This window comes from Xiphophorus hellerii, chromosome 23 (genome assembly GCF_003331165.1).
Source record: "Xiphophorus hellerii strain 12219 chromosome 23, Xiphophorus_hellerii-4.1, whole genome shotgun sequence".
NCBI lineage: Eukaryota > Metazoa > Chordata > Actinopteri > Cyprinodontiformes > Poeciliidae > Xiphophorus > Xiphophorus hellerii.
This window is the reverse complement of record NC_045694.1, coordinates 22,882,836-22,908,705: the sequence shown is the minus strand read 5'-3', so window position 1 is coordinate 22,908,705 and position 25,870 is coordinate 22,882,836. Positions and strand designations below refer to the sequence as shown.

General features: G+C 43.6%; 1 protein-coding gene across 4 annotated transcripts in view; it reads left to right on the top strand.

The window, feature by feature from the left end:
- ebf1a (EBF transcription factor 1a) overlaps window positions 1-25,870 on the top strand; it is a 78,303-nt gene that overhangs the window by 23,462 nt on the left and 28,971 nt on the right. For all 4 annotated transcript variants that reach the window (XM_032554815.1, XM_032554818.1, XM_032554817.1 and 1 more), the window contains exons 7-8: window positions 21,094-21,175; window positions 22,893-23,034. In XM_032554815.1, the coding sequence (XP_032410706.1) occupies window positions 21,094-21,175; window positions 22,893-23,034 (224 nt within the window). The remainder of the gene's footprint in view (window positions 1-21,093; window positions 21,176-22,892; window positions 23,035-25,870) is intronic.

The following is a 25,870-nucleotide window of genomic DNA, read 5'->3' as shown; positions in this document are numbered from 1 at the left end:
GCGCTCTTCCTCGACAGAGGGAGTCGCGCTAATGATCCCGGTTATTGGCTTCTTCCAGCGGCGGAGCCGCGATTTACATGAGGTGACATTCAGTTCAAACGAGCAGACCTTTGCAACCTTATTTTCTTTCTCTGGAAAACAATTAACCCTGCTGCTTGCTCTCCTTGTAACTTCTTTTTACCCCCCTGCTTCGCTACACCACTCCCCCCTCTTCTTCTGGTTATTGTCTTTGCACAAACAGAGAAGATTTACTGCCAAATGAGTGATGGGTGTGTGAAGTTTTTCAGTAGCAAACGAGCCTCTAAGTTCTTCTTTCAGTCAGAGGAGCGTGGGGATGCTTTTTGTGTGGATCCTGCATGGGCGGCTTTCCTAAACTGTGTCAAATTTGTACAAAAATCCAAGAACCCATGCGTGTGCGTCTCTGCGCTGACCTTGGTAAATTTAGTGTACGCTCTCTTCCGCACACCCCCACGAATAGACATATAGCCCACCAAGGCACGTTCAAACGCAAAGACAAACTTTACAAGCGTGCCGCTAATGAAGCGCATCTCTCTTCTGTCATGGCGCCCATGTTAGCATGACAAGATGTTTACACACGCAATCACGGCGCCGCCTCTGATGTGGGCCCACGATGAAAGGGAAGACGGGGAGAAGAGGGAGGCGTGACGGCAGGCGTCAGGTGCGGACCGCTTTTCTCTGCTTGACAGTTCTGATGGTATCCCACTGAGAGACGGAGATAGAGAGGTACCAGGAGAAATACATCCTGGGAGGGAAACACTTTTCCTTTTTCCCCCCCTCTCTCCATGGAGAAGTTCTCTCGGCTCAGCTTCAGGGATATTCAGGAGTATTCATGCTAAGACGAATTATTAAAAGTAATGCAAGTTTCTGAAGTGGAAGGGAGGATGCTAAATTAAAACTGGTCCAATTACCTTTAGAAATAAAAAAAAAGTTGGAAATGGAGTCCTTTTGTGTGTAATTTGATCTCAGTTTTTCTGGAAGGACCGAAATGATGAGAAATTAACACACTTGCATACATGTACAACGCCTTGTGGCAGAAAGCTAACATCTACCTACATTTTTATAATACCTTAAAAAAGGGGAAACATGGTGTTACCAGTATTATGCTGCCAGGATGTTTTTTCTCATCCGGGATACAAAATCTGGTTAAAGTTGAAGGAAAGACGGATGTAACCAAAAATATTGCAAATCTGAAAGGAAACCTGTTTACTGTAAATGAAAAAGCAAAAATATGATACAGAGGCTGAGGTTCAGCTGTAGATGCACTGAAAGTTAGTCTCATATAGTATTGTTTTAGATTCTGATATTTTTACAATTATTTTTTTTCTTGCTTAGTGCATTACTTTATGTTGGTCGATATGCTAAAATTTCAATAAATGCATTGAGGTTTGTCAAGTCAAGTTTATTTGGATGGCACATGTCAGCATAATACAATAACCTATCATGAAACAAGCAGTAAACATAATATTTTGCTAAATGCCATCACTTAAAACAAATCATCAAGCAAGTAGCCATCAAACATATCAATCAATGTTCCATTTAATATGAATCAACTCTAAACAGGTGGAGATTTTGGGGCGAATAAACAAACTCAATGTTTCAGCATCTTTGCAGTTTTCTGGAAGCTTGTTCCAGATTTGCAGTTGTGTCCCGACAAAACATTGCTAAGTCTGAGGGCCAGGGCTACTTTTGTCGAGAGCCTGTGCATCCTTGAATCCGGAGGAAAACAATTAGACCTAAACCGCTTCCCCTTGTCCCGCAGTGTAGATTACAAATGAGCAAACCTGGCATTTATCACATTACTACAAACATTTATTAAAGCTGGTTCCCCTCTAAAGCTGTAGAGATAACAGTGGGTAATTGCAGAGACTGGCTCTATTAGTTAAGTATGCCTAATGTCACTGCCTCAGAGCATTAATGGACGCCGTTGTATTATGTTCCTGCGCTCATTACCACCCCACTCCCCTTCAAACGGATACACACAAAATCTCCCACACACCCTCTCCCCACCCTCCTCCTCCATTGACCCTGCAGCAGGAGTCTGTGCCACTCTAATGAGAAATGGAAAACACTACTCGGAGAGCTCCAAGACACACACACACACACACATACACCCCCACACGCATACACACTTATACAGGAGCATTCATACTCAACGGGAGACATTACAAGGGGACAGAGGGGTACAACACCATAATCACACACGCCCAGGGAAACAATTGTGCCGTTATCCGAGTGATCACATTATAAAAGTTTAATAAACACCAAACGGCCTAATGGTGAATTAGCCCCGCATCTGCCCCGCGTTGTGCCGGGCTATAATTAGTGATTTAACAGAGACAAACAAATGTTTTTCAGCCTGAGTTTTTTTACAGGCAACAGATTTTTTTTTTTTTTTTTTGGTCAGAGGTAATTATCTTGTTTGTCCAGAGATTAAAGGAAAGCGATATTTTTTAAATTTACTTATATATTTTTTCTTGTTCACTGACCTGGAGATGTCAAAAAGTCACACGCCGGACTGTCAGAGCACTCAAACTCTGTTTGGAGGGAGAGGAGTTTGGCTCAAGCTCCATGTCTGGTTCTCTAAGTGGCTACTTGAGATGCGCTTGAAGAGAAGCGGATGGGTGCTTGAGATTGTTGAGGAGGAGGAGAGAGAATATGAAGGAGGGTGCAAGTGCAGGGAGACCGGAGGAGGGGATGGGGGAGAAGAAGAAGAGATGCGGGGAGAGACGCCGGTGAATGATGTAGGAAAAGATGAGAGGACGGAAGAAGCACTTCCTCTTACTGAGGGACAACGGCTTTCACAGTTTTCATAACTTTGATTTTTTTAATGTTTCCACAGCATGATGCTACCAGCGCCATATTGTGCTCTATGACTTTCTCCCGACAACATTCAACTTCTTTCTAATATTTCATAAAGGCCAGATTATTAGAGTACATAACTAATCAAGGCTGGATCAACAGATTCTTCCACTTGAACTTCGGGTCTCTGTTGCTCTCCAAAGTGGCCATGGGCCTCTTCACTGCTCCTCTGACTAATGTTCTGCTTGCTAGCTGCTTTTCTCTTCAAGAGACTGCAAAATGCTCTTTGAGATGTTCAAAGCTTGGGATATTGTTTCATCACATCGTTCCGTTCACTAATCTTCTCTAACAAATTCCTGAGGCCTTCGTAGAATCGCTGCATCTAGGAGTGGGCGATGCGGACTTTGAATTTTATAATGATATTTTGCGATACTGTTGTGATAATGGGGAAAAAAAATGATGATAAAAAAGAAACATTTGCTACTTCTTTTTAGGTAGCTGCGAGACACAGAGTTAACATAGTCACTAACACAAAGACTGCTCTTGAAAATGTTCCAATTTGAAAGAGGCTTCTTCAGGACACCACTTACTTAAAGAAGTGTGATTGATTTCACTAAAACTGCACTCAGTAACTGCATCTGATCATATTTGTGAATTTACCGATATTTATTGATGCTCTTGTTGAAAAAGCTGCAGAGGAGATATCATTTTAACCAGTTTTTTTTAACATTAACTGAAGTTTGTTGAGATGATAAATCAAAACTTTTATGATAAAAAAAAAAATAAATCATTATAACTGATAAAAGATCCGATCAGTTTCCAACACTAGCTACAACTACACTGAAACGAAGCCGCACACAGGTGGGGTCTAGCTGAAATGGTTGCACTACATAGAGGTATCAGAGTAAAAACGGGCTGCATAGAAATGCACTCCACACTGTTCAGATTTCATAATTTTAAAAAACTGTAACACGACATTCCATTCACCCTCCACTTTGCAGCTCTTTTGTGTCGTCTGTCACATGACGTTTAAATACATTGCACCTAAGTGACAAAAGCAAACACTTTCCCGTGACACTGTATCAAGAAGTAATGCGTGTTCGTTGTGTGTGTATTTACATGAAGGGCTGCGTGGACGGTTTATGTAGAATCGATGACACTTTATAATTTACAATCACAAGGTCCAGTCGCTTTGTGCGAGGGCCTTCATCCTCATTCATCAAAATGAAATCAGGATTCTTCTCTGTGTGAGGTGGCAGGAGGGCAAGAAAACGGCTGTGTGTGAGAGAATATGGCTTTGGTCCAGCATGTGCGTGTGTGTGCGTGAGCGGGTGGGGGCGGGGGGAGTGTCAGACGAGGGGGAGGAAGAGGGCATCTGCTGAGGTTGTAGAAAACATCGCTTCCAGCATACACAAATGTGCAAACGCATACCCACCTAGCATGTGTGTGTGTTGGTGCATGTCTGCATCTGCGCCGATGTTTTTTGTGTGCGCATGCATTGCAGGGGTGTGTGTGTGTGTGTGTGTGTGAACATGCATGCTTGCCAGCTGAGTGACAGCTTAGTATTGATCTGTGGGAGGCCCCGGTGTCATTAGACCCAGTATGGACCAGCAGGCACACGTGGAGGTCAGGGCACGGAGTTTGGGGGTGTACGCGCGTGTGTGCGTGTCATTGGGTGTGTGTATGTGTGTAGGACTGGGAAACCAAGTGTTCAGTAGTGACAGGCTCAAGCCTCTGAAGGAAAATCAATGGTGTCATAAGAGGAAGGTTTCCTCCAGCCTTCTTTTCCCTCTTTCTTCCCTCCTCCTCTTTCTCCTCTTCTCATCTTCCTTACGCTCTTCTCCCTTTTTTCCCCCTCCATTTTCCTCATCTGGGAGGTCATCCACAGACCCTCATTTATACATTTAACACTCCCTTTCTTTTTTTTTTTCTCTTTTACACACACTTATCTGCTCACACATGCAACTCTCCTGGGTCAGGACAGGGGGGGGGTTGCGCTATGTGAGATGCTTGGATCAATTTGAGGGGTTATCCTGGCAAAAAACTGAGCCATTAGTGACAGAACTGATCCCGGATCAGCCCTCATTAACTAAAAGGGCACGGGGACTGTTTGTCCAGATGAAAGAAATGACCTCAAACCAGGACCAATTAACTGAGAGGGCAGAGACTAGCTGTGCACTGGCGGTGTGCATTGTTTTCTAAAACAAGAAGTTGGATTTGAAACAAATCTGATAAGACTTTGTTTTGTTGCTAGTTTGAGTTATCCTTCAGGTATTTATTGTCAGGGATGAGCACTCTATTCCACACACACACTCTCTTACTCTCTCACACACACACACAGGGCAAGCATCCACCTGTTCTTCTCTCTCCTCTTTCGCCCGAGGGGATGAGTATGGTAGATAACAGTTTGAGTGGGCCTGCTGCAAAACACTAATCAGACCTAACACTGCCTAATTAGCACAGAGTCCACTGATTGGCTTACAGCAATAATTAACACAGGTGAGAATAATTAGCTCCCCATAGACCTGTTTGTGGCGGCGTGTGTTTGCGTAAGTGTGTGCGGGCGGGGCGTGTGCGAGTGTGTGTGAGAAGGATGTTATTATGCAGTCCTGGTCCCCAGTGAGGCTGAGGAGGCAGAGAGAAGAATCAAACTCATTACTGAAACCAGGCCAACCTGTGTAAGGTGCTCTGCTTTCCCACACCCGAAGAATTAGCCACAGAGAGATGCCCCTCCAGTTTCCCCTTCACCCCCCCTTTCAGTGTCTTTGCTCTTACTCTGTTTTTTTCTTCTTCTTCTTCTTCTTTTCCCCCACTCTCACTTTTCACTGTCCTGATGACTGAATGCACAGTTTGTAGTTTGAGGAATAAAAACCGCCTGGTGAACCTGGAACAATAAGATGAGACACGGAGCTTCTCTCCATCCTCACTCTTTCTCTCCGGTGGTCTCCTTTTCACTTTCATCGCTCACTGCTTCCCCGCCCTCCTCTTAAAATAGCATGGGCAGAATGAATACTATATGCAGTCCTCCTCACATAAAAAAAAAATGTAATCACACTTCTTTTGCGCCATAAAATGGTAAGGGGCATGCAAAAGTATTGACGACCGTTGAGCTTCTTTGCATTTTGTCACAGTAATGTGTCAGCGTTTGTGTTGGTTTATCTGGTAAACCAATACAAATTTCAATAGTAGAAGTGTGTTGTGTATTTGTATTCTGGCCCCCTACACTCTGATACCCCTAAATAAGATGTCCAGTGCAACCAGTCGCCCATTTGTCAAAGAGTCCACCGATGTGCAATGCAATGCGCTCTCAACAAATCGAACCTCTATAGAAGCGTGGCAAGAAGTATTTACAGGGTAGATAAGTGGCGCTAAATACTGCAAATACTCTGGAATAAAACCAATCAGTTTTGTCAAAAGACTTTACAACAGGGTAGAAGTTCGCCTTTCAGTAACACAACGAATCTACACATGTAGTAAGAGCTACAGCAGAATGGTTAAGACCAATGCATCGCTGTGTGTTAAAATGGAGGATGCAGAAATCTCCTGCAAAACCAAAAGTTATTTTGCAAAGAAAAATAGACACAAATTTTGTTTGTTTGAAGGTGGAAAGCTGTTATGGACAAAAGAATATTGCTGTAATTGGAGCAAAAGGAGATACAAACCATCAACAGAGTGTCAGCTGTTTCGAGATGTTCCAAACTTTCCAAACTGTGTCCTATTTTCCTTCCAATTCACCATTATCTTCTACTTTGTGTTGGCCTATCGCATAAAATACCAATGAAATGCGCTGAAGTTAACACTTTAGCAAAGTACTGTAGGGTACGTAGCTACACCACAAACTAAAACTTTACGCCCAGCAGTCAGTGCCGCATGTTGTCGATTGAAGACGAGGAAAGAGTAAAGTAACGAGACAGACTGAAAGAGAGCGACAAAGAAAACTCAGACATTGTTTTTGCTGAAAGGCTGGCCGTCGTTCTTCAGCCTGCGAGCAGCATGGTGTCCTCCATCTCATTGCCTTTGGTTATTTTTACCAAAGTACCGCTTCTTTGATCACTCTGACATCACAGAGACGAAGACGAGCACGCAGTTATTGAGAAGGGGGTTAATACTGGAACACAATTGACGGCTTGTCACTTTTTAGCTCCGAGGCAGCAACATTGCGGAGTAGTTAGAAGATGGAGATGGAGGTAACGCACATTAACGCACACCCCCCCCACACACACACACCCCTACACATATATCTCTAGAGCTTTTTGTGTGCTAAATAAATAACAAGCGATGATGTAAATTGGTGTTTTCCTGGAGTATGCGGCTGCTCCCGGGATGTATTTTTCATGTTACGGCATTTTTGAGTGGTTTAGGAGTGCAGGATGTACGGATAATGAATTTAACCCCAAAAGTGTTCGCAAACACGCACCGATATACGTGTCTCGCCCTCATACATAAACACACACGCACACACACACGGAAGGGGATTTGACTGTTTACCTGACCACAGGTGCACCGCAGCAATAATTCCCGCCCCCATGTCCCTCTCTATGGCAATTGCTCTCCGCCCACTAGAATCCGGGGAGGCGCCGGGGGCAACATCAGCCCATAAGCATAAACTGGCAGAGACACAGTGGGAGAGGGAAAGCTCATTGTTGGCTGACTGATCTCCAGTCTCTCGCTGACAAGCCTCCCCATGTTCGCCGGATTTGTGTTTTTGTTCTGTTCACGCGTGGTAAACACTCGCCTCTCATAACCGCCAGCTACTACCTCTGTCACACTGAGGCTGTCAACACAATGCTGCACTGAGCGACGCAGCGCACAATCCTACACACCAGGAGATGTATGTATAAATGTAATGGATGTACTCAACGGCAGCCTAAATGCGTATAAGAGTTGTTAATTTTTTTTTTTTTTTAATGGGAGAAATCTGCATATTCCCATCACTGCCTCACTCGCCCAACCCAAACACTCTCACCATTCCTTCTTGACTTTAAAAAAAAAGAAAAAAAAGAAATGAAAGAAGGTTGATTGAGGCAAAACAAGCAAGGCTGTTTTCTTCCTTTTCTTTCATATTTCCTGTTTCAATAATTAATATGCATGAGTTTTATGGCCGCTTAAGATGCGATCAATTATTCATTAACAGCATGTTAATTGCATCCACAGTCGTGAATATTTAACCAAACACTAAATCAATGGGGTCGAAACGAGCTGCAATATGGACATTTTATAAGCCTTGCCAAAAAAAAAAAAAGCAAAAAAGAAAGAAAATGAGGAATGACTTTAATGAAAACAGCAATGGAAGGCTTGAAATGGAAGGAGAGGAACAAAACAAAAGCTTGGAGACAATGTGAAAAAAATGTAAAGTTGTTGACTTGTAAGTGACGCTCAGCTTTTTTTTTTTTTTTTTTTTTTCCGGCTTGATTCTTCTTTTGTATTTGGCATCTAAATGGGGAGGATGTAATCTCTCCATCTCTGCCCGCTGTAGCCAGCCTTTTTCACTCTAAAAGACTCCAGACTCCTTTGTCCTGTATCTTTGTGTGTGTGTGGTAATGCGTATGGGTGTGCGTGCGGCTCTTGTTTGCGTGTGCGCCGTGTCTGGACAGTGACATTTCTCTGTCTGGATAACCATCGCGCCCTCTGTCCCTCTGTCCCTCCAGCCATGACGCAGGGTAATGTCACCTGTCAGTCTCAAACTCCTACTTACAACGGCCGGCCGCCCGCCCGCCCTCCCCCTCTTCCTCACCTCTTAAACTCCCCCCACCCAGTCCCAAATGGAAAACCACCACCGCCGCCCCTGGACCTCACCTGAGAGACAAAACCCCTCTCACCGTTCCTCCCTCTATCCTACAGCTTTTTGTGTTCCTCATAACATGCCATATCCTCTTTTGCTCTTTTACGTCCTTATATCCAAATGGCAACCACACCCTCTCCCTCCCTTACATATGCCCCTCCCAAGACTTTGGAATAATAACATGAGGAAGACAGCACACATATAGTAAATGGCAAAGTCAAGGGTGGGAAGCTGACTTTTTTGTTTTGCCTGGACCCGGTTTACTCTGCGCCTGTTTTCAATTACTCCAGCTGCACTGGCGAGGTCGAGGTTTATGCATTATATGGGAATGTAATTGACTATAACTGCCCTCTTAACATTAACCAGGTGTGCTGGCTGAGTGTGGGAGATTAAAGCCCCCCGGCCCCGGGCCCTGGACCGTCAAGATGTGTGTGGACCCATCTCCATGGCTTGTCTTCTCGTTGATTTATTTATATCCTCCACCTCCGAGGCGCCGCCCATTAGCACACCACGTTTAAATGTGCCATGTTTCCCTTTCCCGTGTGTGCCCGCGCCTTCCCAAATACCGTGGAAGTTTCATCACGCGTCTGCCAGAACAAGAATGAAGAGGGAAAGTAGGGGAAGAGGCAGGATGCAGATATGGCCCCGGCTCAAAGGGGGTGGGGTGGGGGGTGACTTTACAAGGACAAAGTCAAAATGGGCCCATTCACAAGGCTGACACACTGTGATTTGTATGTATAGTAGTGAGCAGCCCTTCAGGGCACTAGCCCCGAGGCGATCACAGACACCCCTGAACAGCACACCAGCAGGAGGGAGGCCGATGTGGAGTTTATGTGTGTAAAAGGAGCATCAACAGGCTGTCAATCAAGCACCCGAGCCGCCGCTTGTCGCTCCCCCGAAGGAGCTCGTCCGGAGCAGAGAATGGGGAGTCTCTTGGACATTGGGTGGAGAGAGGAGGAGAAGGTGGGGTTTGGCGTTCTGGAGGGAAGTCAGAGGCTGCATGGTGGAGGCAATTGTCTGTCTGTCTCAGCGGCTCGAGCTTGATTTGATATTTGATACCGAGCATGTGGCATTTGAATGCAAATCTATTTTGATTGTCTCGGCGTCTGATAGGGTTAAGAGGAGTCTATAGGGGATATGCATGTATGAGTGTGTCGGAGGGGCCAGGACGGGGACGCGAAATAAGAAAGAGAATTATTCAGACGGATTATATTACTTACCAATTCACTTGCATCAGGGGTTTGTTCCTCTCAGAGTAATATAAAGATATTTAATCAGTCTAATATGAAAGGTAATGGGTCAAATGTGAAAATGTGTTATTCAGTTCGTCTGTCTGACAAAACCTCGTCAAATGGGGTTGGACGCTCCATGTTTGTCCCTCAAAACTCATTTTAAAACCCATTTGACAATTAAAAAAAATGAAACTATAAGCTGTGAAGCTGTTCTTGCAAAAACAATTTAAGCAGAATGCTTTTTTCTCGTGTAATTGTTAATATATGTCTGTCTTTAATGGTGAAAACGGTGTAATAAAGTTAGCCTTCTGGCTGAATGAAGGAGGTAATTGGAGGTAATTTCAGGAACTCATATTTATTCCGGCCTGTGAAAGAGGTAAAAGCAATTTAAAAAGAACCCAAACTGAAATCTCTGAGACGACAAAACGCCATATCAGCACATATTTACTCACCCACACTTTCACCAGAGACAGTTGTAAAGTTTGTGACTGTTTGCTTAGCCAAGCAACATACGCGTAACAATGTAACACTACATTTACAACAATCTGCTTTATCAGCTGCATAGTTTCCAAAGCTTTATGATTTCTGAAAAGATAAAGAAGCGTGTCTTTATCGTGACTTCCTGGCACAAAATCCAAAAGCTTGCTGCACTGTTGGTGAAGTTAGAGCAGAATGGCGAATCGCAGCCAGCAGCATCAATGAGCCTAACTTCTCGTAGAGAGACAGACAGATGTTGTTCGACAGAGAAAACAGCCACATTAAAAAAAACTAAACAAAACAATGAAAATTTAATTCATATTCCTGAAATCTGCTAAAACATGGACACCCATTTAGCCAACTTGCTTTTTGCCATTCTGAGTCGCTTTTTTTTACAAATTCGCTGTGATATGACGTCTGTATCGAAAGGCAAACTATTTCTGTTAAACTTACATCACCTCAGGCGAAAATATCCAAGCCATCTATTTAAGTGCAGAAAGCTGACACTGTCTGTATGTGGAAAAAAATATGTGTGTGGACTAATTATTTCACTTGCATAAACATAAAAACTGTTTAAAAGGTAGACAGACCAAAAAAAACAGACGGAACAAGTTAGTTTTGCTACAGCATTGAAATCAACCCCCCCCTCAACCCCCAACCAATTAGAGTGGTGACTTCTGAAATGCCATAATACCCATTAATTAGCAGCCTGCTATTTTCTCAGTGATTTGGCTAATTAGTCTGCAAGGCTCTACACTATGTGGACCATTATTACTGGGTAGAAGCCATGCAAACACTCTCAGACGCACACAATGGAGCTGCTGAGCAAATTCATACCTGCACTGCACAAAGCAATAATTTCACACAGCTGAGTGACCCTAATTTAGGTGACACTGTTGTAAGCTTTCATAGCAGGAGAGCAGCATATGAGTGAAAAGCTGAAAGCAGGGAGGGGAGTCCATGAAGAGTTACATTCACATGCTGCCCTCTCTGACTGACACATTGTATAGAAATGTCATTGTAGTTTTAACGTATGCTATCCTGTTTGGAGGCAATATTGGGTGTGTTAAACTCTTTCAGGTGTCATACATTCAGACTCTGGTTCCCAAATATATATTTTACATCGGGTCGATTTTGATTTCCTTTTATGAGCTCACCTGATGCAGATTTTGAAGGAAAAAAATATTCTCAATTGTTGTCATCATTGCAATATTGAACAGCAAGGACACTAGTCTGTGTATTCCTAACATCTTGCATCTCTTTTTCTAGTGAATAATGGTTATAGGTGTTTAATATCTTACTGGCAGAGAATAAGTCTCCATTCGTCTTCACTACAATAAATACAGTTTTGTTTGCCAGCAACTAAAGCTATCTACAAGTCTAAACAGTCTTCTCTTGCCTTAAAGCAATTTCAGTCTCCAAAATCTTGTAGCGTTTAACACAAATGGGAATTTTACAAACTTTAACTGTCCTCAGTTTTACATTGGGTGGTTATTTGTACAAGTGCACCACCTGCTTCCGTTTCCCATGTAAATAATGATCGACTTGCAAATAACCTTCCAAAGCAAATGTGACAGCTTAAAGATTATAAAGTGACATTTGCATAAAATGCTGTGATGTTTTTGAAATTGAAGTTGCCTTAAGGGTGGTTTTCACATCTGATAGTCCTCAACACTCTGTTCAATTGGGGACCAACAATTGTTACATTTTCAGCTGGTATAGTTCACTTTCACACTGCACCTTGTCAAATGCTCCAAACCAATTGAAAGACCTGTTCACCTCCTCGCCTGTGGTGGCGCTGCACCAAGAACAACTGAAGGAAACCTCAGAAGAAAACATGAGCGCAACTTCCTTCTTCACAAAATGTAAACAGAAATGGAGTAGCATCAGATTTTAGTGGTTGTAGGATCTGTCTTTTGTTGTTGGTACATTTCTCCCGCTACTACTAGACCGTCGCATTTGTTTTGGTTGTACTTACCCAGAATGCCCCGCACTATTTCACTTCCTGCTTTTGGAGCTGTCGCCGGTCTGCTTGTCATTCACATATGCATTCAAACTGAGTCACAGTTCACTTCAACCGAACCAAGACCTGGGTTTTCAGGCGGACCAGAGTCTGTTTTTTGTGATCCGTACCAGAGTTCGATTGCACATTCGCACCGCCCCAAACGAACCGGACTTTCTAGACAAACAGACTGGAGTTTGATTAAAGCGGACTAAGCAGGGCTGGTGTGAATCCATCCTAGGACAGTAGAAGTCCATTTGATCCTGGCCCCTCTCAGACTAGCTTCAGCCTCCGAGACAAAGTGATAGATAAATACTAAATAAAGCTGATAGGAGTTTTCTGCTGCATGTAAGATAATAACTGCTTATACCCTTTCAACAGACTTTTTAAAAGCGTGAACTATTATCTTTTGACAAGATAAACAACAAAAGGCCTCCTCCTAGCCCTGTGTTCTGGTGAAACACAGCGTTTCAGCTCCTTGTAATGACCTGGCATGTGCGAGTGCAGCTCTCTCCCCACTTTGACAGTCCATCAGTGTCTCCAGCCGGACAGACGGGCCACTGACACAGCACCACGAGGCCGGGAAACCTCTTCAATCACTTCCTCACTTTTCTCTGTCTGTCAAGCGACAGAAAGGCGTGATTGATTTGTTGTTTCTACCACAGCAGTAAGAGAGCGAAGTTGTATTGGAGTAAAAACAAGAACGTCTGGTTTCTGTGACAACCACTTTCAGAAGCTTTATTAATCATCGTCATCAATAACGCCGCCGTGCTGTTGGTCGTCTTGCGGCTCGCGCTCATCCACCAGGAATGCACTCGCCGCTTCTCGCGGCGCGATGAACTTCATAAGTGTCCCATCACCACTTTAATCAAATTACTTATGAACCAAAATTGACAGTTTTCATTAATTATAAAGGATTATTCTAATTGCGATTCAAATTTATTCATTTAGAACAGAAGGCATTCAGTAATGTTTCAGGAAATTTGCATATTAAATGGAGAGAGTAGGCCATTAGCTATGCTAATGTATGCATGATTCCTTATTTTGTGATTGGTGGGCCATATGTAGCAGGCTGGGGGTGTGCAGGTGAGGAATCTAGAAGGAGCTGTAATATGTTTGATAAACACAGAGGGACGCAGGGCCAAAACATGCGCATGAGCAAGTATCCACATACACACACACACATTGTAGGAAGCCATTCGCCTGCGTTCAGAATCCGTCTTCTTGTGACACACGCGCGCTTTCTGTCACACATTTTTCTCCTCTCTTTGCTTCCATATTTGTCCCTCAAGACCCCTTTTGGTGGCGAGCAACTTTTCAGCCAAGAACAAACATGGCACACTAATTAAGTTTCTGATTTCTGATCCCGCTGCATTTAGAAACATAACCTTGAGCGGGCGCACAGTCGCAGTCACAGTTATGATTTAATGTGGTGCTTAAATGGAACAAAAAGAAAGAACTTTTGCAAGCGGCACATTCATCCCCACAATGTATGGGGCTGGTCTCGGCGTGACACGCTGCTCTTTATCAAGCTATATATAGTCGATGCATTATGCATTAAGCTTAACATGTGCTTAAATCAACACTATTCAATAAAAGTGCATCAGTCTTCAGATAAAGCAGAGAGGAGAGTGGTTAGGGTAAAAGACTGCGCAGAGATGGAACACAACTAGCGGTCACACACACCCTTCGGCTGTGCAGCGGTGTCTACCTGGCTGGTGACAGGGCCATTATTCACCGGTCATTCCCATGAGGGCAGAGTTTGGGGCTGGACAGGGGTAGCACCGCGTCGCAGCATGGCAGGACAGAGCCGGGGTGAGAGGGACCAGGACCCTTCATTACTCCTGTGGTCTGGGGGCCTGGAGCCTCTCTCCTTCCTTCTCTTTGTCTCTGTCTCCATCAGATTAATGGGCTAGGCCCGACAGAGGAAGTGTTTCAATCAGCACCGCCTGCCAAGACTGTCCATCACCCAGACAAGCTCTTATACATCATGGCTTTGCTACACGGGCACACACACACATACACATGCACAGATGTTTATTTAGTTGCACATTTCCCCTCCGCTCCCGATGTTGCTGTGGTGCACAATCACCGCACAGGTAGGCACGTTTTCAGGCTACAAGTTGCTAAACGAAGGTCTCCTCTTCTCAAGCTAGCGAGATCTCTCCGCCGGTCTTCCGGTGCTTCCCTCAAAGACGCCTCGGCTGAATTTTGAATGATCCTTTTTGGATCAAATGGATGAAACACAATTGGTTAAGTGTCTCTGGGACTTCTGTCCCCAAGCTGAGACTGGAGCTCCAGCAGCAGGGAGAGCGAGGGGACAATCTCTTCCCCCAAGCAAGGCCTCTCTCCCCGAGCTCTGAAGATGCACCGTGGATCCCCCCCCACCCCTTGACCCACGGTCTCCCTCCCTCCAGGGTCCATTTGTTCTGAGAAATATTTAACGATGGGGACAAATTCAGCTGACAAGACGTGCACACACATCAAGGAGATAAAGAGGAGGATGGGACGGCGCGCCAAGTGAGCTGGGAATGAATTTTTCAGCGCATTGAGATGTTCTATTTGAATAAATCATGACACTTAAGATAGACATGAGGGCAATATAGAGGTGCCCACCACTACTTTGAGGAGGAGCACTCCAAAGGAATGAAGTGAAGTGTGTGAGCATGTTTCACTTTGTCCTTACACTTCGCTGTTTGTGATCATCCTTTTTTTTGTCCTGTTGTTAAGATATTTATTCATTTTTCAGTGTCTATCTGTTAAAATGAGATATACAAATGAATGTTTCTTTTCCAGTCTATAGATGAGAAAATATGGATAGGGTTAGGCTTAGTTGAGTTGGTACTTTGGTGAAGATGTGTAAAAAAGCCTTAAATTGAAATAAGCTGTTAAAAAAAGTTGTTGCAAATGGCAGAATGATCGCTATGAAAAAATTTACGTTCAAATCTGCTTGCCAGAAAATTACGCAAACATTGTCAGCATCAATTGTCCAACATGGCCATTTGGGTCTTTTGCCATAAATTGTATTGAAAATAGGTGGGCTGAAAAAGAGGAGACATGATAGAAGAAGATGTTGTTCTTGACATTGGATTTCTGTTTATTTTTTGTTGTTGTTGTTGTTTTCCAGCGTCAGATAATGTCGCTTCTATGAATTTTTTTTTTTTCTTTTTAGTGGTACCACCAAATTTGTCTGCTTTCATATCGAAAGTGGGCCACTGCAGACTGCTCCAGCCTGATGTCCAAGGCTGAGGACCAGACCCAGAGACAGACCTGGTTCTGGATTATTAATGTCCCCCCACTGTGGAGCCAGGGCCCCCCCCCCCGGCCCCTATCAGTGCCCCACTGCACCCCTGGGGTCAGCCTGCATGGCTCCTGGTGCAAGGCCCCACTCATAAATCTCCCTAAATTAGCGTGTGTGCGTGTGTATGTGTGTGCAGGTCACGAGTGTGTGCTTCTATGCTTAAACATATACTTCTGGCTGGGAGACAGGTCACCACAAAAACAAGCCAGTCAGGCTCTCGGTTGAAGTGTCAGTGATGCATGGCGGAAAGAGCGAAAGAAAGAGTAGCCCGGAACAGCAAGAAAATGAGAAATGAAACACAGGGAGGGAGCTGGGTGGCGTGGGGAGGGGGGCAAAGAAAATACTCGAAGCAAGAGTGTGAGGAAGAGATTTCATTCTGCTAGAATGTCACACTTCACTATACTGTCACTTTACACATGCTGACAGATATTTCCCTTAATGTACCCTAATGCTTAATTGCCAAAGTGCAGGAGCGTCTCTCCTTCTACCTGCCTGGATTGGTTCAACATGTCCCGCGGTGCTAACAGGCACGGGGAAGTGCTGTTGTGTCACTTAGTTAACCCTCGAGACAAATGGCTCCCCTCCGGAGCACAGTGAATTACACACCTCATGAAGCATATTAGGAGCCAGACACAGAGCGTATCTCGTGGAGATGATCTGTACAGCTGAAATAGATGGCAGGAGAAAAGAGGGCTGAGTTACAGCATCAACTGTGCCGGGGCTTTTTTTCTTCTTCTTCTTCTTCTTCTTCTTTTTTATTCTTACAGAGCATCGGAACAAAATTAACAGAGCAGAGGGAGGAGGGCGGGAAATAAATAACAGCTCAAAGCCGGTTTTCTGAAGTCATCCATGTTGAATTTGACAAGGAAAACAACTCCTTTCCTCATTTGTGGCTAATGTAGGAAAATTATTAGAAAATATAACAGAATTGTCCCTCGGAGGCTTCCGTGCTGTTAGCTAATCGCTTAGACGATCTTTATCACTGCAGTAATATTATTTAGATGCTACGGGGATTACTTAAAAGTTGTGTTATAATTGCTTTCCTTGTTTTGTTTTGCATGGGCAGGGGGGTGATTTTGTGTTTAATTGCTCCAAAGTGACAAATAATGCCGGTTATGATATGATGAAAGTGTGAGATCATTAAATTACCACAGCGACCGGCTGCGTTTGCTTTTTTTTTTGTATATAATTTTTTTATTTTATTTTTTTTATTTTTTATTTTTTTTTGCTGTTGCAAATTTACGCCACGAGGCTAGAAGAGGCCAAGCAGTTATTTACACAAATTCACTTCCACAGCCATTTCTGGATTTGGGGGGTAATTACGAGAGAGCGAAATGGTTTTATTTCATTTAATCCAGCCGGTGCAGCAATTTGCAGCAGTAATATCTGCCTGCACGGGTTTAACAGCTCGAAAGCAGCGAGACTTTCAAATGCAAAGAGGAAGTGGGAATAATTGAAGCAAGGATCAGAAAATACGCCAGTGTAAAGAACAAAGTGAAAGAAAAAAAAAATCTTTAAGCCTTAATACGTGGAAGCACATTCTGAAGAAAATAAGAACAGAAAAGAGTTGAAGAAAAGACTTTCTTTATTCGTTACTTATCAACCAAATTCTGTGTTTGTGTGGTTGTTGTAATTGTGCAGAAGTTTTTTGAAACTATTTTTGCCTGCTTGAGAAAGTATTCAAACTGTCTGAACCTTCATCACAACTTCCCAATAAAAATGCAACTTCGGAGCATTTTTATTGGGAATTTATGTGACAGACAAGTAGCACATAATAGAGAAGTAGAATAAAAAGGATATATGGTTATTAAAATATCTACATTTCATTGCATTGCAGCCGCAGCTCTTTTCAGATATGTCTCCACCGGCTTTGCCCAATAACAAGTGCTTGTAAACATCGATTTTCTAAATTCTCGATTGGATTTTGCTGCGGACTTTGATTGAGCCTTTCAGAGTCATGAATTTGCTCTGCTCTGATCAATTCCGTGTCTTTACGCTGAGGTTTTTTTGCCCTGTTGGAGGTTGAACCTTCGATCTTTTGCCATGTTTTGAGCTCCGTCAATCATCCCGTCAACTCTGACCAGCTCCTCTGTCTTTGCTGAAGAAAAACCTTCCCACGGAGAGTGTGTTCAGGAATGATGTGCGGTGGTATTAAGCCCAAGAACTTCAGTGTGGGTCTCATCTGAACAGAACATCTTAATCTAGAATCACCAAGGCCCTACCAATTACTAAATCTATTTTTTTATCGATGTTGTTTGATAAAACAAATGGATGAAACTCTACAGATGTTTTTTTCTTCAGAAAAAAAGTCCTTTTTGAGTTGGTAAGGTGAGACAGAGCGAACAAAAGTAAAGTGGGATGGAGGCCTTCACAAGGGAGAGCAAATTAAGCATATTGGGTGAGTGCAATGGCAAAATGAGAATGAAAAAGAAACATTGGCTTTGCACAGCGTTCAGCACTCTGTCACATGTCTCAGTGATTTAGCTGCTCATAAGCTCATAGGGGATTTGGTAACAACAAAAACTGGGCCTTTTTGTTCTCGCCACTTCCTCATCTGGCTCTGAAATCGAGTCATTTTGTGTAAACAGGTGATTCCTACTCTCGCACCACAGGGGAGGTTCTGATGCACTTTTGTGAGACTGATTGCCCATTTGCCTTGTTCAGTTAATTAACAAAAACGCAGCAAAAATACAACAATTACTGGGCACTGAACCGAGCACCGGATAGAATCATGGGCTTTTGTCGGCTATCTGCACATATTTACTCGTCAGCTGTCAATCAGATTATCCTTAAATCCGTATGGTAATCTCTTTGCTGTTACATACCAGCGCACATTGCTCCTTTATCCCGACTTCATCACACAGAAGCACTCGCCGATTATCTCAAAAGTGTAAAGTTAAAAGTGAAAGTCATAATTTCGGTGATTTGATTCGAATCGCTCATCCAAAATAAACAAAAGAATGGGTTCACTTTTTTTTTCTTTTTTTCTTTTTTGGGAGATGGCCTATCCAAAGTCCAGGACTAAATCTGACAGAAAATCTGTGGACGCAACTATAAAGGGTTGTGAACAAGTGATGTTCTCTCTTAAGGCAGAAAAGCGAGGACAAGTATTTTCAGGTAGTGATGCCAAGGACTTAAAGTTGAAATTAAACAAAAGAAATCAGTTAAGTATTTAACACTTAACTGAGCTAGCTACAGTAGCTATTTAATATGTTTTCTCTCTGATTTGTTTTCAGTTGAATTGTGCAGGATAAATGTCAAATTAAATGTGCAAAAAAGACCTGAAATGATTAACCACGACCTCAATCTTTTACACCAGAACATTAGGGCATGTTAAAAAGACAAAAATATCAGACCGACTTGGTGTGTTTCCTTCACACTTATCGTCTCATGGGTCTCATCCCAACTCCTTTTCCAAATTTAACCCTCTGATTCCATCACCTCTGACTGCGGTGACCCTAACTTTCTTCCCTCCACTTATCCATCTTTCCATCCATCATGGATGCCTGGGCAAAGGAGCAGGAGGGCCGTTGAGGGAAAAAAGTGGAATCGATGAATTAAACAGGAGGTGCAGCGAGGAAGGTGGAGTATGTCGGACAAGTGCATGTGGTCCACAGCTGTCTGTTAGGCTGCTCTCTGACCTTGAGGAGATAAGAAAGTTGGGAGACCCTCGGTCCGTGGGGTCTAACAGCATGCTGGAGGAAAAAAAAAAGAAAAAGAAAAAAAAAAACATCTCTCCACTTCATGAATTATTGAGATATTGGCCCACAGCTTCTAAAATATACAGGAGGGTGGTCTGTCTCTCCTTTCGGATTTCACGTACTGTCTGCTTCGTCCTTCTGTCTATCTTTCAATCGGTTTCCCCTTTCACTTTCTGCGCCATTTCTTTCCCTCTCCCCTAACACACCCACCCTTCCCTGTCTCATTCAGATTTGGCCTCTTGCGCAAGTACGATTATAAATCACAACAGAAATAATAATAACAAAAAAAAAAAGCCAAAGGAAAGAAAAGGGGGGGGGGGGGGGGGAAACACAACGCATTAGAGTAAAGAGTTTGTTATTGAGATCATAGCATGCTTTTTCTTCTCCACTCAAGGAGGAGCATCCACCACCAGCCAGCTGTCATGCATTTAAAACTTGTCGGGGAATAACCGCGGGTTCTTGTGTTACATCAGATGCTTGTAATGCACACAGCAGTAGGCCTGCCTCTCGAAATGAGACATAACTCTGCTACGTCCATTTATCTTCTTCTTTTTTTGTTAGTATTTTTTTTCTTCTTTTTTTCCTAAGCCTAGATGAAGCAATTGTCCGGGGCGCTGTGTTTCTCCTGACATGTCGGCGTGTGTGTGCGTGCGTGCGTGCGTGTGTGTGCGCTCGATTATATCCGAGGAGCTTGGCTCCAAACGCGCTGCCCAGTGCAGAATCGTAGCCATAACAAATGAACAGAGGGGAGAAAATAAGACATATGAAAGAAAAGCTGAGCAAAGGAGTGATTCTCTCTCTGGCTGCTGGAGATCTGTATTGTAAGCAGTTTCAGCTGTCAGCACTTCTTTGAGCTACCTCAAAGGGGGGAGAAGGAGGAGTAAGAGGAAGGGGGAGTAAGGGGTGGGAAATGTAGTTTTATACCCCCCTCTATTTCCCCTTCTCCCCCTGTTTTAGGGTTCCTGTTTATTTGTACACAGCGCTGTTTATTTTTGCGGTTCATTTGATTTTCTTTTCTTTTTTTCCATCATGGAGCCAGACAGGCAGCGCAGAAGGTTGAATGAGGAGATGTACAATACTGCAGTTTCACTTACAGAAGAAGTTGTCAGGTCTCAAGCCTCGGGGTGGGGCGAGGGAATAAATTGTCAGCCACCCCCCACCCACTCCTCTTTTTCTGCTTTCCAGACCAGACCGCCCCCCCTCCCCTCCCCTTCCACCCCATCTACAACCCCAACTCTCCCCAGTACTCCTCCCCTCCCTCATTAAGTATTGATGTGGGTAGCCATACTTGCCATCTCAGCCTATTAATAATGCATGGCAGGTGCTGTTGATGTGGTCTCTCACACTGAGATTGAGAGAGGCAGGAGCGGCAACACTGTGTGCTGCAGAGTAGCTACAGCTCAACCTCCGTCACACGGCTGTGCAAAGCCTGAGGACTGGTGGGGGTGATGGGGCGTGGGGGTAGGGGGGGGGGGGGGGGGGGGGGGGTTACATCTGCCCCGGTGAGTTTACGGCGAGCCGTGACAGACGCTCGGCGATTGATACACAAGGTTGCGTCTAAGTCACTGCCTCTGCGAAGGTTTTACTGAGGAATAACTGCGCTTGTCACCAGCAGCTGACGGAGGAGTGTCAGATGGAGCGAGAGCCCCGTCTGCCTCTAGTTTTATCTGTGTTTTGTCATTTATCAGTGGCATCTCTTTTAAGGACTCGCAGGTAGTCTTTCGACGGCTCGTCTGATCTTTCCCTCTCTCTCTGTCTCTCTCCTCGTGCGCGCGCAGGTTCTTCCTCAAGTTCTTCCTGAAGTGCAACCAGAACTGCCTGAAGAACGCAGGGAACCCTCGAGACATGAGGCGTTTTCAGGTGACCAGCCGCTTTCTGCACTCACTCAAGATGCAGCGGGCTTCACAGTGACTGTGTGGCAGACACAAGAAGCATTTGATGTCCTGTTGTAGAACACCGTAAAACACTATCCCCCAACAGAATGCTGCAAGCGAGGCATACAAAGTGTCTCTTCCGAGGAACGTTCAAAATGCACGATGAACAAGTTCAATAGATGATTTTCAAGCTCATTTTTTATACACCTTGAAAGTTTCTACATCTTTTTTTCCCCCCTTCACAATCAGAAACATTGGTGCTCTTTAGTGGGATTGGTTCAATTTTGGACATTATTGCACAGTGGAAGAAAAACAATACTTTAGATTTTAAATATCTGGCATGATTTTAGCCCCGTTTATCCGGATGCCCCCCATGTGAAATCCCGAGCACAAATTGCAGCTAAAAGTCACCCAATTAGTAAACAAAACCTTCACTGTGGGTTCCATTGTTATTAAATTTTGTTATAAATACAACTGTGCTCTTATGGCCATAGAGATACATTGGAGAACTTTTGTGAAAGAACATTGTTATGAAGACCGTAACACATGCGAGTCGGGACAACCGTTTGCCATAGACTCCAAAAACATAACCTTTATGGAAGAGTGGCAAGAAGAAAGTGTTTGTTCAAATGAATGTCCAAAGAAGTCCTGTTATGGACGGACAGACGGATGGAGGGAGTTAAATACAGAACGATACTGGAATAAATCTTGATAGGGTTCAGCTTCCAAAAGCATCCTCATGTTATAAAGTGGCCATTAAGTCCAGGTTTAAATCTAAGTGTAAAGTTAAAGTAAGACTTGAAGACTGACGCTCACAAAGTCTTTCAATCCAATCTGGCTGATTTTAAGCTATTTTGCAAATAAGAATGGGGAAAAACCCCAATCTCTCCATGTCAAAACTTGCCATACATGACAAACATGCAGCGTTAATTGCAGCAAAAGTTAGCCTGACAAAGTAACGATAAGTTCACGCCACCCTTTTCAGAGCTTTTGTTGTAAAAAATGTCGAAAACTGTGTTTGATTGTCCTTCCGCTTCACAAGTCCACTAGTTTGTGTTTGTCCATCTCATAAAACCCTCATAAAAGTGGAAGTGGTTGCAATGTGACAAATGTGAAAAGTTCAAGGTGTATAAATCGTTTCCTAAAGCAGTGTAACAAATTCATTCTGTAGAGAATTGGGCTGATAAACATTTAGGTGTTTTTTTTAAATAGGTAGAAAGGCAAAACATGTGAAACTTGAGGGAAATCCTGCCAGAACATTTGGGTTGACAAAGCTGAGCAGGGATTCAGTGTGAAGATGGGCAGCCGGGCTCTGCAGAAGATTTCCAAACACCAAAAAAAAAACAAATGGCAACATGATTGGTTTCATTTTTCTTTTTGTTTTAACTTATACGCATATAAGTTAAACATATATTGTTTTAACTAATATGTATTTACACAGAAAGATATATTTGAGCTTTTAATGAAATACGTACCAGTAAGATACAAATATGAACCGTAAATGCATCATCTGACTGCTCAAAGTGGTCACAGCCTTTCTATTGTTATTTATTGGTTATTGACACTACTTGCTTAAAAACCTAAACTTTTTAGGATCTTCATGCAGTCTGCAATTGATCCTGTAGATCATTTTAAAGTTAGAATGAGCTACTTTCAAAGGTTTTCAGCGGTTCTCTTGTTTTCCTTGGCCTCCCTTCTCTCAGGTGGTTGTGTCCACTACGGTGAGCGTCGAGGGCCACGTCCTGGCCGTGTCTGACAACATGTTTGTGCACAACAACTCCAAACACGGTCGGCGGGCTCGACGTTTGGACCCCTCGGAAGGAACTCCGTCCTACCTGGAACACGGTATTTAAAAAAAAACAAAAAAAAACTTCCTTTGCCTTTCCCTTCTTTCTTTCCTTTTCCTCCTCTCTCATCCTCTTCCTCCCCTTAAAAAAAAAAAATCTAGCTCCACTTCCAACCCCTCTTTCCCTTTCTCCCCTCTCGTCTCCTCAACGCCTTAAACATGTGCTTGCTTTCTTATCTTCATCCTGTTTCCTCCTGGATTTCACTTTCCTCTCTTCTAACTGGAGCTAAGGAGCGAGTGGAAACACGCGAGAGTCTCTTGTCTCTCCCATGTGGCCTGCTCCCCTCAGGTCTGCGCCTCTGGGCCTTCTACTCTGCCTCAGATAAGCACTATGTGTCTTATGAGGTCTGTTCTGCTTAAAGCCAACACTAGCTTTATTTCCTTGGAGACCTGCTTTTATCCTCTAGCCCTCCATCACTCTCCATCCCTCAGGTTTTCAAGCAAGCACACCCATAACAAAAAAAAGAGAGAGAAAAAAAAGCTAGCACACACACACATACACACTCACAGTCAAACCCAAACCTTTAATACTTCATAATGACATGTGCGTATGATTTAGGAGGCTGCACTGATTCCCAAGTCCCTAATCCAGTTATTTTCTCATTTCGATTTCCCAGACATTAAATAAGAGAAACATATTTTTTTTCTTCTTTGAGGAAAGTCAACCTCAGGGATGATAATGACGACAAAACTAAGAAGGGATTTAAATGACCGCCTGGAGTAGATTGAGTTAAGATTGAATGCCACGGTTAAGTCTTTCTGATGACTGTCCTCCAGAGACAAAGTGGACCACTTGGCCCCCCTCCCGTGCCCGGTCTCACAGTTGATTAGAAAAGTTCACAAAGACGAGACATATTGGAGGCGTCGGATCTCGCACCGAAAGCGGAATGCGCACCGTAACAGATGTCGCCTCTGCTAAGAGAGATTTGTTTGGGAATTTCCTCACCTCTGATTTTTTTTTTTTTTTGCCTGTTCCTCCCGTTGAGAGGAGTCTGAAGAAAGACAAAAAGGAGCAAAAGTACAGAACAGAGAGGTGTAGGAAAGGTGGCTCCCAGTTTTTGTGAAAGGAAGAGGCAGGAGTGTATCAAAAAGACGAGATGAAAAGATACAAAAGCGGCACGATCCCAGTGCCTCATATGTGTGGCGGATCCGTGACTTTGGGGCCCATTTCGAGCGGTAATAGATGAGCAGCCCATAGAGTCGAACAGATGGCACAGAGGAACACCCCAAAGTATAATCCTATCACATGGATTCACGTTCCACCATCTGGTTAATCCACGCACACACACACACGTCAAAAGAAGTCGCACACACATGCACACCGAGGGCACATAATATCAGCGGCTGTGAAAGGGGAGGCATCTCAGGGCCGTGATTACGGCCACAGATTGCTGCTCGGCGAACGCTGATCTCTGCGGGCGTATCAGGGGGCTAAATATCACTCCAGCTTGTTGGGGAGGATCAACAGAACAGGGAGTCAGGCAAAGAGCAAAGGCAGGGCTATGAGGGGAGAAAAAAAAAAAAGTCAGCCTAGTCTAAAGTGGATTATGCCGCTTTGCAGAATTACAACATGTCTGACAAGCTGCATATCTGTTAAGGAGAGGAGATTTAGATTATATAAACATGTATTTTTTTCCCTTCCTCTCAGTGCTGTTCTTTTCTTCAATCACATTCAGTAATCTCCAAGTCCACAACATGGACAGATAAGGTCCGAAAGCAAATAAAGGAGCAGTTAGTGAAACTATTGCGACAATACAGTACTTTGCAGATGTCACATTTTGTAATGTCACAACCACAAACTTCTGTTTGTTTTTTTTTTTGGGGGGGGGGGGGCGGACTTGATGGCGCAACGCCAACTAGTGCGTAGTTGTGAAGTGGAAGAGAAATGTTTTCAGAAGTAAAAAAGAGTGGCATGCTTATGGTTACAGTCAGTTTGTTTCACAGCTGTTACGTCTGCAAGTTTCTGCAGATCTACAGACTGAAATATAAGCCCAATATTCTTTGCAAAATGCCAAGCTCTGTGGATCTGAACGAGTCTGCGATCATCATTGTTTTAAGTCTGGACACAATTTAATAGAGGTCTGGACTTTGACTTGGCCATTCCAACGCACAACTTTGGCTCCTGTTTTGAGTTGTTCTCTTGCTGGAAGGTGAATCTTTTCCCACAGTGTCAAGACTTCTGCATTCTCTACAAGGTTTTATTAAAACACTGCCTTGTGTTTTGCTCCGGCCATTTTTCCACCAACTCCAGCTTTCCCGTCCCCGCTGAGGAAAAGCGTCCACACAGCGTGATGCCATCGCCACATGAAGACATCTGGTCTACTTTAACCAGAGTACCTTCTGTAATGTGTTTGTTTTGTCCCCTGCATGGATTCTTTCAACAATAGCCTTCTTCATGCCATTCTTCCATAAAGGATGGGTTATCCTGTCAACAAATTCTCTCTCCGGTGCTGATGGTATTTGACTCTCCTTCAGGGTTACCGTGGGCTTCTTAGTTGCTTCACTGAGTGTTGCTCTCCTTGCTAAGCCTGTTAGCTTAGCTGAACGGCCATGCCTTAGTAGGTTGCTTTGTTCCTTTAAACCTCAAAGGTCTTCACAGATTCACAGTTAGACTTATATTCAGATGAAACTTTTCTTTTTTTTCTCTACTGAAAAAGTGAAACTGTGTGTCATTTTCCTTCCAGTCTGCAATTATGCATAACTTTGTGCGGGGTCACTGGCCTAAAATAGCCATAAAATACATTTGTTTCTACTTTCATTATAACTAAATGTGACACAGTTCAAGCAGTCTGAATACTCTTGTGCATGTTCCTGTGAGAACATGCACAAGGGTGA